At 39.1% G+C, this 14,689-nt stretch overlaps 1 protein-coding gene across 1 annotated transcript; it reads left to right on the forward strand.

The window, feature by feature from the left end:
• shox2 (shox homeobox 2) lies at positions 1–5,698 on the forward strand (the record flags this gene model as incomplete). The annotated part of the gene is made up of 5 exons (XM_079245838.1): positions 1–268; positions 1,771–1,979; positions 4,262–4,319; positions 4,606–4,694; positions 5,405–5,698. Exons 1-5 carry the CDS (start codon positions 13–15, stop codon positions 5,696–5,698), a joined length of 906 nt encoding a protein of 301 aa, XP_079101964.1. The 5' UTR covers positions 1–12.
• Positions 5,699–14,689: the final 8,991 nt, after the last annotated feature.

Consider the following 14,689-nt stretch of genomic DNA (forward strand, 5'->3'; position numbering starts at 1 on the left):
GAGGAAGCAGTGATGGAAGAGCTCACCGCTTTTGTGTCTAAGTCTTTCGATCAGAAAGTGAAGGAGAAGAAGGAAGTGATAACCTACAGGGAGGTGTTAGAGAGCGGAGCAACGCGAGCAGGGAGCAGGGAGTCTTTATCCGGAGAGCCGGGGAGCCGAGAGGAGACGGCTGCTGTTACCCGGAACATTGCGCTCTCACCGGGCAGGGAAACGGACATGCTCGGCCCGGAAAGACTCCGAGACGGCGGGAGCCCCAAACTTATTGACGGTAAGGCTGCGCAGTGTAGCATGCTGTCCGCACAGTCTGTCTGAGACATGAGAGCAGAACTTGGACACCGGAGGAGTAATGAAGAGCAGATATGCTTGTCGAACATTTTCGAGCTTTAATTTTAGGAAAGCAGCTTAAATAACTCATTATTCACAGTAATACAGTAGAATTTAGCAGCATATTATTATCATCACTTATAAGTAGTTTGTGTCATTTATAGCCCCTAAAAAAGATTTTTAAACAGCGGTCTGATCCTTTTAGAAGTATTTATTTTAAATATGCATGTCAGTCGTTTGTACACAACCAAAACAGCCTGGTAGTTACTGGGAATTTTACCTGCTTGTTTTTGTCATTTTTTTAATGTATTCAATTTTGCCATTTTTAAAGATATAGGCTGTTTTAAAACACTTAAAATGCCTGAACATGAATAAAGGCCTAGGTGTGATAAACTACAAGTCCCCTGCGGGATACTTACACATCGTCATATGACAGTGACTAATTTTTTATATAAAGGAAATTATGTAAGTTACATAGATTCATTGTGGACATTGATTTATCTCAGTCAGTCGTATTTTGTAAGATTGGCAGCACATAGCCTACGGTCAGTCACCTCGGGAATATTTCTACAATTTATTTTTTCTGCGTTTCAGGGAAAAGAAACCCACAACATTTAACTTGGCTTAAAGTGAAAGGTGGAAATCAAGTTATTGTTATTTTACATTTTAGCTTTCAGGTCTTGTCTAGCGCCAGAAGGGTCCAATAAAATTCATATATAGCCTAAAATGACAAAATAAAAAGTATTGGATTTTTTTTCATGTTGTCCTACATAATTATACTTCTTTAGTGATTAAAAAAATAAATCAGATTAAAGACAGTAAAACCAAACGAAAAGGCAAAGGTTATATTAAAACACAGACACATTGTATTTAAACTGACAAAGGAGGAAATGGGAACAATTTATTATTTTAGACCAAATGAAGTTGCAATGGTGTGCAGCCTATTAGAGATGAAACCTGGACAAAATGGGACAACTCGTGGACAAGATATGTTAGGGTTGGGTGGCTTGTAAAAGTGACATCTGTTCGTCATGGGCAGCGTGGTTAAAAGCGGAACTGCGACAAGCATGTAGGCTATCAGACATCCAACAGTGGGCACAGCCTTGCATATTTATAAGCAGTTAATAATTAAAGAGCTTTATGTAGCTCTACAAAACATCCGAGGTCTGATAGCTCTGTGATAAAGAGGGTGTTTTCTTTCTTTCTTTCTGAAATTTTGAGCCATGAACAGACTGCTGTAAACGATGCTAAACCCTTTAATGTGCAGAAGCTACACCTGGCTGTCTTTTCAAGAACCACTTTATATGTCAGATGCTGATCTCATCCTGATAACCCGTTTTTTTTGTTTTTTTTTTTAATAAAAAACCAAAATGAAAGAAAATATTGCCTAAATGTTTTACCACGTGACCATACTGACGTTTCCCTCCCTTCTCATCTGCAACACAGGCACCACGGATGTGAAAGAAAGGAAAGAGGACTCGAAGCCTATAGAGGACGAGACGCAAACTAAAATCAAACAGAGGAGAAGTCGGACTAACTTCACATTAGAGCAGCTCAATGAGCTGGAGCGGCTTTTCGACGAGACCCACTATCCGGACGCCTTCATGCGGGAGGAGCTCAGCCAGCGGCTGGGACTGTCGGAGGCCCGAGTCCAGGTAGGAAGACTTTAATTCAGCTGGAGAAAATTATTTTAACAATAATTTAAGGTCAACAAAATAATGACACGCATAACAATCGCAATAATACAAATAGAAAAAGAATTCCTAGAGCGAATGGTAAAATAATTATAATATATAATAATAATAATAAAAACATCTATTTGATCTATTTACATGCCGTGAAAATAAAGAAAACAATTAATATTGCTGAATGTTTCTGTTAAAAAAGATCACAGTAAATAGAATACCAGTAATATAGCCTACAAACGGTATTACAGGTAGAGCATGTCTGTTTGCCCCACATGCTTTCCACTGTATCAAAATTGTTGTTATGGTTTTGCTGGTTTTCCTCATGACAAGCCCGGTAAAAAGAAAGAAAAAAACGGTCTGAGAAGGAAAACATCTTGTTGGAGTTTTATGGAGAACATAAATGTGCATGGACATGAGAATACGTTGACAGGACAGGCCTCTAGGTTTGTGAATTGTCTTGGTGGGAATCCCAGAGGTGTTTGCAGGTTCTGTGAAGTTAAACGAGCCTACTGAAAGACTGAGCACAGTATCAAACTCTCATGTCTTCCCCGTTTTTAATCTGACTTGATTATAATTTCTCACAACTTGCTTTGATTATTTAATTTGTTAATCGTCTCAATTAGTTGCTGCTATAGTGCCACTGCAGTGTTGCTGTAATCTTTATTGTCTAAATGCACCGAGACAAATAAGCCTACACAGTTCTGTGTTCAGTTTCGGCTTGAATGTTACCAAGGCCCTGTTTGTCTGTCCTGCTGCGTGTTTTCAAGGAGCTGGACCATCTGTGCAGAAACCCAGTCCGACCGGTGGGAGATGGAAGGTGGGGGGCACAGACATGTGGGGACAATGAACATAGAGACCACTATTTTTGTTTGTTCTTTATAGCTATATTTAAAATAACAAACAAAAATAAAACATCTTAGTCCATTTCTCACCCTGTTATGTCAGGACTCAGGGAGGGCTAGTGAATATGTGTGTCTACCTTTTTGAATATGGCGGACAAAACGAATCACAAAACGGACACGAAACAGACACCCTTTAAAAAAAAAAAGAGGGGGGGGGTTTAAAACCTGCTTTTTGCAGGGCTCCCCAAGCCTTAACTGGAACCTCACAAATAAGGCGCATTGTGTCCCGAACAAGAAGAACAGCTCGAGGATTTGCATAAATTATGTATTATTCTCAAGCCAAATCTAGACCAGTTCCCCCTCTATCTCTTTTATCTCGGTTGGAGCGTTGCATCTTTTTTTTTTTTTTTTTTTTTTTTTACTAGTCGTGTTCAGAGACCACACATTTATTTGGGCTCTTTTTAAAATTCTGCCTCAATCAATAACTCAACTGCATTTGCTTTTATCATTGCCATAAATTATACCCGAAGCGTGCGCAAAAGGACTTCCGAGTGACACACACCGTGATCAATAAACGAAGCCAGCTGACAGCCAAATCAATATGATATTTCAATCATGCTTTCACTGAGCGTTTATGGAGCCTAATGTAAAGAGGATTGCAGACTGGCACGTTCTATTGTGGGCTAATTTAGCTCAAGCTTTGTCTGAGAGATTCAAAGCAGATAATCATCGTAATAAATCGTTTAATCTGTGTTCCAAGGCGTTTCTCTGAAACTGACGCTTGTCGATTTCAGAAAGAAAAGAGAAGTGGGAGCTATCTTTGAAGTAATTTTTTTCTCTTTTTTTGTGTGAAAGTAAGTGTTGTGGCAGTGATTAAACAAAACTGCGAGACATTTAAGCGTTTCTCTGACATGGATTTTCTGCAGATAAGGGTAATTAATTTCAGCGGTCATTTAATGAGAGCGAGACGGAAAGAGAAATGAGGGAGATGCTCTCAGATCGCTTTGCTCTGATGTTCAAAACCGTAATAGCATTGCTGCAACTCGATATCCAAGAGTCCATTCAACTCTTTGGGGATACTCATCTATTGAAAGATAAAACCAAACGCTGACAAGGTTATTTATTATAGCGCATTTCCAACAAGAGTGCTTCTATTCCCCTAATATGACTTTAACATCACATTTATACTCGATTTGCCCCACTGTTGCTCTTCCTCCAACCCCCCACACTTCCTTCTTGTATGCTAAATGTAATAATTAAAATCTGGGGTTAAGCAGTGTCATTAATATTTTAGTGCTCCTCGGGGATATTGTTTTTCTGCGGTTGTTGTCACTTTGAGAAGAATTACATATGGCCTCACAAACAGCTGCCAATCAGTAGGTCTCTAATTAATTTCTCTCCCCGCAGGTTTGGTTCCAGAATAGAAGAGCCAAATGTAGAAAGCAGGAGAACCAGCTACATAAAGGTACAGTAGCATCCTGCAAGCTGCAACTCATGCAAACGGGAATATTCTATTCTATTCTATTCTATTCTATTCTATTCTATTCCCGTTAAAATTCACCCAGTCTTACTTTCTGCTCCTGGTGGTGTCTAATTATGTTATTAAAAACACAGTTTGTCTTGGTTTTTAACTTTACTCATAATGCAATCCAGGTTTGCTGACTGTGGCGTTGAATGTTATTTTCACAGTTAGATCCTTTCACAATTGTTTTTATTTTCTTTTTTATTTTCTGGTTTTTTTTTTTTTTCAGGAGTCTTGATTGGAGCAGCAAATCAGTTTGAAGCTTGTCGTGTAGCGCCATATGTCAACGTAGGGGCTTTACGGATGCCATTCCAACAGGCAAGTTACTCCAAGTTACTTTGAAGCGTCAAGTCTTAAAAAAAAAAAAAAAATACAGACCAATCCTCCCATCTACCCTATTCTCCATCCCATCCCACCCCACCCACCCACTGCTGTCTTGGCACAGGCTGTGCCCAAGTGCTACGCAGAGACTCAAATTCCTGTGTAGGGGGTAACTTAACTCTTATTACCACACTGGCAAAAAGACTGTGCCAACACAGCGGAGCTTAATTGGAAAAGTCCCTGTAATGCATTTTCTCCGTAGGAGCGTTTATAAGCTTATTTTATTGTAGCAAAGGACCATCATTTGAAGGACGGACATGCTCTTGACCTATAGAACTGTGCAACTTTAGTTATGTGGGGGACAATTGTGAATTCTGGAAAGAGCATGCAAATTTGTCTATATATGTCATTAATGTTGGCGTTAATTCAGGCTCAATCACTGAAAAGTAATAATAATAAAAAATGTTTATAAAAACAACCCAAAAGCAAACAAATAAAATCGCGAATTGGGTTGGTCAACATAAACGGTGAGGCAAATAAACATTCACACCAAGCCACGTCATATTACACTGAAGTTATGGATACAGTTGATACTGGTTGATTGAATTGTAATACATTCACATTATAGTGAAAATGACCAGACAGACAACCCACTGCAACGTTAACGCATGTTCTCCCCCTTCTCTCCCCATCCGTACGTCCCGTAGGATAGTCATTGCAACGTGCCGCCCTTCTCCTTTCAGGTGCAGGCGCAGCTCCAACTGGACAGCGCCGTGGCTCACGCGCAACATCACCTGCACTCTCACCTGGCAGCGCATGCGCCCTACATGATGTTTCCCGCGCCGCCGTTCGGGTTGCCGCTGGCGACGCTCGCGGCAGAGTCTGCCTCGGCTGCCTCCGTTGTGGCCGCCGCGGCCGCCGCCAAGAACACCAGCAAGAACTCCAGCATCGCCGACCTGAGACTGAAGGCCAAAAAGCACACGGCCGCCTTGGGACTGTGACGCCAGGGAGGCACGAGGAGACGAGGCGTGGACACTCTGAACTCGCGACTGAAAGAACACTCGACAAAAACACTTACAAAGTGAAAAAAAGAGGGAAAAAAATCAACGGACAAGTGACAAAAATATACATGGACGTAATTTATGTTTTCTTTTTGAAGAAGGACGAGTATAAATATAAAATATAGGCTATTTATGAGATAAAAAGCAAGGAGGGAAAAAAAGACTGTGATGTGATAGCCTATGCAGACGTGATTTTTTGGACGCTAAAAGTGGCGGACTGGGTGGACAGCAAGGCTACGAAGATCCTTCTTTGCAGCCACATGGCTGAGAAGGCCGACGGGACATCCCGAAGGAGAAAAGGAGCATGCAGCCTGGTCGATACTTTGTTAAACAAGGCGAACCACTCTGCAGTTGTTATGTTCTGTTTTAATATTTTATTATCATTATTGTTATGATTTTGTTCCTTATATAGAGGCTGGCCTCATAATATTGCAAAACATTTTCTCTGCAAAAGGACGGAGCGGGAATTCTTTAAAATAGGGACAAAACGACAATAACTCGGAGTGTTCCTCAATCCTCTGTTTTCTTGTCCCGTTTTCAGTTTTTACAAATGCCACTGCAATGTTTGCATGAGTTTGTGAGTGTCTGCCCACCCCTTTCCCCTTCAAACCCCCCCCCCCCCCCCTAGAGGAAGGTCAACTCTCACTTGCTCACTTGAAAGTTTGGCCCTTCTTGGACCTCTTCTGGCAAAGGTGATACGGGCAACACACCAGAAATGTGAGACTGTAAAACATGTGTAGGTTACGCTGAACGTTTCTAATCATTATTTCGATCTGGTGTCCATATTAGCCAGGCTATTTACCCCTTTTAAAGGAGGGCAATGTGCCAATAAATCCCATTATTCACACAATAAACAAACAAAAAACATCCATTTAACAAGAGGATAGAATGCGAACCGGTACGGGCACGGTGTAAGATATGTTCATATACAAGAAACACGCATTATTTTTTATTATTTAGTGGCTTTATGAATGCCTCGTGGGGACGATGTTCATTTTGTATTTTGTTTGATTTACGTGTACCTATTAAAAAAAAAAACCATGTGCTTTCTGTATGTGATTTTGATGGGGTTTTTTTTTTATAACAGTGAAGATGAGCTCACTTAAGGCACCGGTTTCTTAAAAAAAAAAGAAAATAATAATAATAATTTTAAAAAAAACTGATCTTATTTGACCTTATTCCATCTCGTGTGAAACGTGAATCCACATTTACAAAATGTTTTTCGTTGCGAAAATAAATGAGCCAACGTTTCTTTAATGAGTCGATTTTTTTAAACGTTATTAATTAAGCCGATTTATTCAAATTACTGTTACTATCTTCAATATTAATATTATGGTTATCATTATTACTCTTGTTGATGATGTTGTCAGTAAACCTTTAATAATTCATGACTTTAGCTAAAGGTCTTTTGATAACGTCACAGTTGTGACAGGCCCGTTTAGTGGCGAACATTGGTGTCTGTTGCTGCACTCGTGCCAACCATGCATTATTCATAATTTGGTTATGGAGGGTTTGTAGAAGAAGACTGGTAATTTCCAATACAAGCTAACCGAACAGATAAAGGGAACATTGAATAGTGAATAGAGATAATACAATAGATAAAACAGAATAGAATAAAATAAAATAATTTTGAGATATTTATTTTTTTTAGTAGCCTTCTCGTTGAAACGACTGTTTTATTATTTAATAGGAAATGAACTCCCTCGACGATTCAACAACCACTTCCAACAACTTAATCATTACTTAAAATCATGGTGGCTTAAAAAAAAAAAAAAAAAAAAAAAAAAAAAATATATATATATATATATATATATATATATATATATATATATATATATATGTATATATGTATATATGTATATATATATATATATATATATATATATATATATATATATATATATATATATATATGTATGTATGTATGTATGTATTTATGCGTGTGTGTGTGTGTGTGTGTGTGTGTGTGTCTGCGGCTTTGCAACAATCATTTGGTTGCATCCGCGATATTTTGTTTTAATTATGTGAAGTTGGGCAAATAAATGTTAAATAATGAAACAAAATACAACCAATAGCCATATGGTCATGACTGGAATTGGCACTCAATTGAATGCAAAACCTTGCTTGTTTTTTGGTTTCATAATTATTGGGATCCCACAACTTTAAAAAGAAAGCCAGTAAATAAATAAATGAATAAATATGCGCTTGCTTCACTTGACTTACAAATTTGCCTGATTCATTTCCTGACATCTTAACCGCCTCTTATTGAACATTTAATAAACACCTGACATGGGAGCCTATAATTATAGGAATTCAGGTCGCATTACCCCTTCCGATATTTTCCACACAAAACAAAATGTCTTTAGCTATTAATTAATACTGATCTCACTGAGTCTGCACAAGAGTCTGGAGTGTTTGTGTATCTCGGCGTTTGGGGCAGGATTTAGACGCCAAAACTATTGAATTATTGATTCTGGGCCTCGCCAGTAATGGAGAAGACGGAACTGGAAAATTGCTGAGACGGGGGCGCGCATTCTGTCTCTAGATGGAACACAAACGCTGGAGTCGGGGACGCGCGACTGTCGCATTCAGAAGGCTAAAGTATTGGCAAATAAGTTAGAAACATTATATTTTATCTTTGTCAAATAGATTTCAATTTTCTCTCCAGTTGTTTTATGATTTAAAAAAAAAAAAATTGGTGAAAAATGCCTTTCTCTGAATTATGACAATCGTCCGTTAGAACTTTGAGTAAAAGTGATATGGGATTAAAAGTGCCACAATGCCAGAGGCAGTTCGGTGAATACAAGTAAAGATATTGCATCTGCATTTTTACTTATTTCTGTCACCTGAATGGAGTAACTTTCACCGTTTTACTGTTTGCACTTCTTCATCAGACATTCTGCACAGCCTTGTGAGTATGCAGTGGTGGAGTGCTCCAGCAGCTATCAGCATGTCCTGAGGTGTACTGCTGAAGTGGAGGGTCTCTGCTCTTGAGGGGCCCAGGAGACAATGAGACGGGGACACACAAGTGCTCTGATTAGACATGGAGACTACCACAGCTCACACTCCTCTCAACACACTCTTAAGACACACACCCCCATGCAGCCAGCCAGGAGCCAGGCTTCTTCTCACAGCCTATCCCACTTGCTTGCTCCCTGCGTTTCCCAGGTTTCTCTCTCACAAACATGTACTCTCTTACTCATGGACCACTGTATACTGAGCCAGATGAGTCAAAGAGGGCAATTATACTAAAGTTAATCAATTGAAAGAAAACAACAGTTGACATAGAAATCCAAATGCATGTGAGCAAACTCACACACCTACACACAGAGAGATCATCATAGCCTGGTGAGTCACAACAGCACTCGACACCATGGAATCCTTCATATCAACTGGTGCTGTCTTGTTGCTATATTTACCCCACTACAACCCCTGAGACAAATACACAACTCTCTCATTTCCCGCACTTGGCTCTTTATCAAATTAGGGCACGTTAAACAATCACACAGTGCAGTTTTTTTTACCAGAAGCAGAGGCAATTTTTTTCAGCATGTGAGCGACACAGCTGAATGTGTTGTATATAGATGTTTGTAACTGCGCTTGTGTGTGGAATTTATGTGAGAACATGTGAGAGATAGAAAGAGAGAGAGAGAGAGAGAGAGAGACACCCCTTTCTCTTCTTTTCTCTCCAAGGGCTTGCCTTTGTTACATGTTAGGAGTGCTCAAAGAGCAGGGCGCACACAGCCCTGCACCAAAGACAACAGCCATCAGGAGCAAAAGCAGATAAAAGCCCAACTTCAAAGACATCAAATGGAGGGAAAGTGAGAAAGAAACCTGCTGAAAACTCCCTCCAATACCACTCAGGCCAGCAATTACGACGCCATATCGCTTGCCTGTTATCACATGTGAGCACTGTATAGGCCTGGGTGGCTAACCGCAGCACTCAGTGTGGGTTGCAGCCAGCAGAGAATTGCAACATTTATAGAGCTTGACTGTAACACTGTATTTAATTTCACTATAGGATGAAAAGTTGGTGTTCACACAGATTTGACCCCTGCTACGACCAGGGAGGCTTGACTATGGTGATTACAGACACACACACACACACAAAAAAAACCAACAGTCTCTATCTCAGCTCTTTCTGTTCACCAGCTAAGTAGAACAAAACAAAACAGAGGTCAGAACAAAACAAGAAGTCTAATTGTTTCACTGTTTCCTGTTTAGCTGCCCTAGGGCAATCTACACATTTTTATGTACTAGGCACATTTTATTTGTTATTGATTCATTTCCAGTTGCAGCTGGTTTTCAGATTAGAGAGATAGCATAATGTATAACTCCCTGCCCTGGGAAGAAGCCATAACAAGGGTGTATGTGTTGAGACCTGTGGCATTAGTAATCCTGAGGGGATTTTATTGTTTTCATTAGAAAGAAGGGTGACATTTGGTGTATTCTGGATGTACTGGTTGGGTTAGGAAGGGAAGGAGGTATTTTGTGTCTGCATATTTTTATGTGTGCATTGCTGGTCTTAGAGAGAAGAAGTGTGAGAACAAAAAGAAACAGAGCAAGAGAGGGAGAGTGATGAAGGGCACACAGTAAATCTTAAATATTTGGTCCATGCCGCTCTATATTTACAAGCTGGTAAGATCCAATCAGTGTGTGTGAGTATAATAGAATACTTGCTTTTCAATCATCAGATGTTTGTACACAGGCTCTTAAATTACAAAAAGCCTTTTGGAAACACAGGCTTAACTCATCTCATATTGATTGTATTCACTCTGTCTGAAGTTTACAAAATGTCATTTTGAAATGTCACGAAATTACAGAAAAAGCTGACAAATCACCCAATATTTGTATCAGGATGCTCGAGTATCTTTTTAATGTGGGCAAATCCAGGGAGGTCTACTTTCATTCAGTCTTGGGTTAAGTGCTTTTTCAACATTCTGTCCAGGGAACCATTTATGACCATTTATATATCTGTCAACGGCATTCAAATGCTCTCTGAACTGGTGACAGACATATGTGGTCAGGGCAAAGTTTATGTGTGAGGGAAAATGGCCCCTGGTTTTCAGTGTAAGCATTAGTCACCTGCGTACTGTAAATGTTATACTCATGAAGCTGTTCACTGCTTACACATAACCATAAATCTGTGGGCAATACAAAAATCAATACATCTTACCGATGGCAGAAAAAACAAACCACTCTACAGTTTTCCATTTGGCACTGCAGCTGCATGGAAACACATCTTACATCTCAACTTTGTGAGAAATCCATAAACATTAATATGATATCTATCTATCTATCTATCTATCTATCTATCTATCTATCTATCTATCTATCTATCTATCTATCTATCTATCTATCTATCTATCTATCTATCTATCTATCTATCTATCTATCTATCTATCTATCTATCTATCTATTTAGCAAGATGTGAAAGGTGGTCATGGTAACATAGAAAAGCAGATGGAAATGCAGGACATAAATGTGTGATGAATTGAATTTTAAGCTTTGTATTTTTTCATTTATATGTTTGGTTTTATAATAAACCCTCTCCCACCCACTAATATATATTTTTTAATTACCTACAGAGTGTGATTCATCTTTTGCTCATATGAAATATTTGAAAAGTTACAGAACGCTGTCACACTCCAAAGGTCTTTATTCCTTGCCATTGGCAGATGTCTTAATTTTCTTGCTTGTGGTCAGATTTTTTCCTCCTTTACTTTAAAGCAATACTATATAAATATTTTACTTTAGTCTGTGCATCTGAGTCTAATAGCATGCTGACATTCCTGGCACCATCATTGGCCTGTAGCATCTAAGAGCTGAGAAATAACACTTCACAACTTTTTTTTCCCCAGCCCAGGTCATCACGCGACAGCTGTGTTTTGCCTCTCATGGCACTGTGTGACAAACAAGAAAGAGAGAAACTGACAGAGCAGGTTAGACCAGAGTCAACATTGGACTGGGTTTTAGGGGCTGGAGAAAGCTTTGAGATGAGACAGGGGGCAAGACTGACACTGAATTATGGTCTGTTTAAGGGGCCCAATGAGCGAAAACTGTTCAGTAGTGCTGCTTTAATAACATCATGATAAAGTCTACTTGCATAATTCCTGCTTAATGGCTAATTTGACCTACCTAAAAAAAAGATGAGCAGATATCTTGCACCATACAGTTTGTTTTATCCACTCAGCCGAATCAGAACCTCTAAGCCCTTCTAGGAAGATGGTAGTTAAAACTTAGCATTCCAGACAAAAGCCAACATCAGATATTAAAGCAATATGCAAATTCGACCAAAAATGTTATTAAAAAAAGAAAAAAAACCAAAAAAACAAATGAACCCATTTAATCTGGTAAACCACCAGTCAAAACCATTTTATTTTGTATAAGATACTTTACCGTAGAGCAATTTAGTATAAAAAGTAGTCATAAGTAAAAAAGCTGAAGGCACAACATAAATGTTATTGAATTACAAGTACAGCCCTTAAAATACAATTTCTCACTTGTTTTGGTGATGGTGCAGCCCAATATCTAAAATATCATCCATAGAAGGGTTGAGACTATTATTCACTTAGTTTTCATTCTAATCAAACCAGGCACTGACACCAAGTGCCCTATGGATGAGGACATTGCCATCCTGGAAAGCACAACTCCCTTTAGGGTAGAAATTATTCATAACAGGAGAACAACTTTGTATTGATTTGAAGTGACCCTTCCCCTTTAAGGGCATGAGTGGACCAAAACAGTGCCAGAATAGTGGCCTCAGATGCGTCACAGAAGAACCAGATGTCCTCACTGGCAGGGATCAGAGGGCTCCGGTTGGTTTTGTTCTTACATTTTTTATGTACAATATACATTATCATTTAAAGGCAAGACTGCTTTGTGGAAAATTTAAAAAAGCAACACTAGTGGATGCCTTCTTTACTGTTTATTTCCCATAAGCTGTGGCAATAATCATTACAGACCACGATTTACTCCAACTGAACATATAAAGCTATTGTTCAAGTATTACCAATTAAAATGAAAGTTTACTGAAACTAAATAGCTCCTTGTATATTAATAAGTCTTTGGGGCAGTGGAAAATGGGAGCAAGAGGTCAAGTGCTGTGGAATTAATAGAATTTTAAAGCAGGATGGTGCCTGTCATCCAGGGCATCTTATTCCGATGTTTTCATTGATCCTGTCACTTGTGTCCTCTTACTGATACAGCAGTATTGACAGCTGTATTGCTATGGTAATTTACTCCAAAGCCAAGTGCATGTCAGTTGTTCTGTCTAGGCTGAAAGACAAATATATATGAGAGCCACTCATAAACATGTGTCCATGTTCGCCTTTTCTTCGGCTAATAATATAAGCATTCACATAAATGTATGATGGTGGGGGCCATGTCAGGTGCAACATGATGCATTGGGATGGAAGAATGCCTCCTGTTCCAGTGCAGCCTAATGTAAACTGATGTCACAAGCTACGAGAAGGGCAGACAAAACGGTAAGAGCTGACTGGGCTGCATTATGAGGCCAAGGAAGCATCTGAGGCGGCAGGACCCCACTGTGGTGTGATGTTCTATTGGATTACAATGTTGGCTCAACAATCTGCCAATGTCTAATTAAATAGGCCTGCATTACCTTCCTCCACAGCGGGGCATGCGTGTGAGAAGTGCTCTATCTCATTCTGAAATGGGATGTAAAAATAGATCTCATAAGCCCTTGCATGCGCTCCCTCCTTCCCGTGATAGCCCTGGAGTGTGTGACGGTCCCTCATTGTCTTGGACTTTTTTACACTTTTGTTTTTCAGACTCTTAACAACATTGTTCTCAATATAAACCAATCAAAGAAAGTGACTGTCAGTGTAGCTGCTACTCTATACTCAATTTAATATCAGATTGCATTTATTCAGTGGATTCACTGATGACCTGCAAAACAGAAAGTAGAATATAAAATGAGAAACGACTTCTTAGCTTCGACAAGAATTTTAAAAAGTTGAACAACGCTGGATGACAATGCATGCAGCGAACAAAACTTTCCCTCCCTTTTCTGTGTTGAAATGGAAAAAAAATGTCATGGAAGTGACACGTGTATCAAGAATGAATATAGCATGCATCCTAAAATAGCTGACATTTCCAGTTGCAGATAACTGCTTGTGTTGTAGAAAGGAAGGAAGCTAGCTCATTGAAAACAACTATATCTCTCAACTGGCACTGATGCTCATAATCTAGATTTAAGATAGTGCCTGAACCCTTTCCACCCCAAACTTTGTCTCTGTGACTGACATAAATTTGGACTTCTATGGAGTAAAGAGAACGGAATGTGGAGGGTGAGAGAAAGTCCTGCAGAAAGAGACAGCTGTGTTGGGTGGACAAGGACAGTGATACGAGCAGAAAAGATAGAGAGAAGAGTACGTTGGAAAAGGCAGGCAGAGGTGCCAAAGACATGAGTGCGCCAAAGAGGAAGCACTTTGTTAAGCTGAAGCACATTTGAGAGACTGCCTTTTATCTTAATGATGACAGGGACCCTTTTAAAGGGTCACGTGTAACACACTGTGTGCTGGAAGTACTCTTTTAGGACCACCTAAGCAAAACTGGAATAGTAGTTTGTTTGGACTAATTATGCATGAAAATTACAGCAGCATAAAAAAATCTTTAAATTTATGGATCTGTTGGCAACATCCAAAAATATTTCAAACTCAACTGATGAAAGTTCACACAATTCTTTTTCAATTTTTTTTTTGTATTGCAGCTAAAGTTATAGCTTTGGATTATACAGAGCTAATAATCATGTAAATATGTATCTTGATGCTTTTAATATATAGATGTTAAAGAAATAGGTGAACTTGAGTGTGATGCAAGGTTTAGGAGCTATTTTATCAATTTACCTAATGAATAGCTTTGATTTTATGTAAAAATACTGTTGTTTGCACTTTTTATTTGTTTATT

The sequence above is a fragment of the Telmatherina bonti genome (genome assembly GCF_933228915.1).
Source record: "Telmatherina bonti genome assembly, chromosome: 9".
Lineage (NCBI taxonomy): Eukaryota > Metazoa > Chordata > Actinopteri > Atheriniformes > Telmatherinidae > Telmatherina > Telmatherina bonti.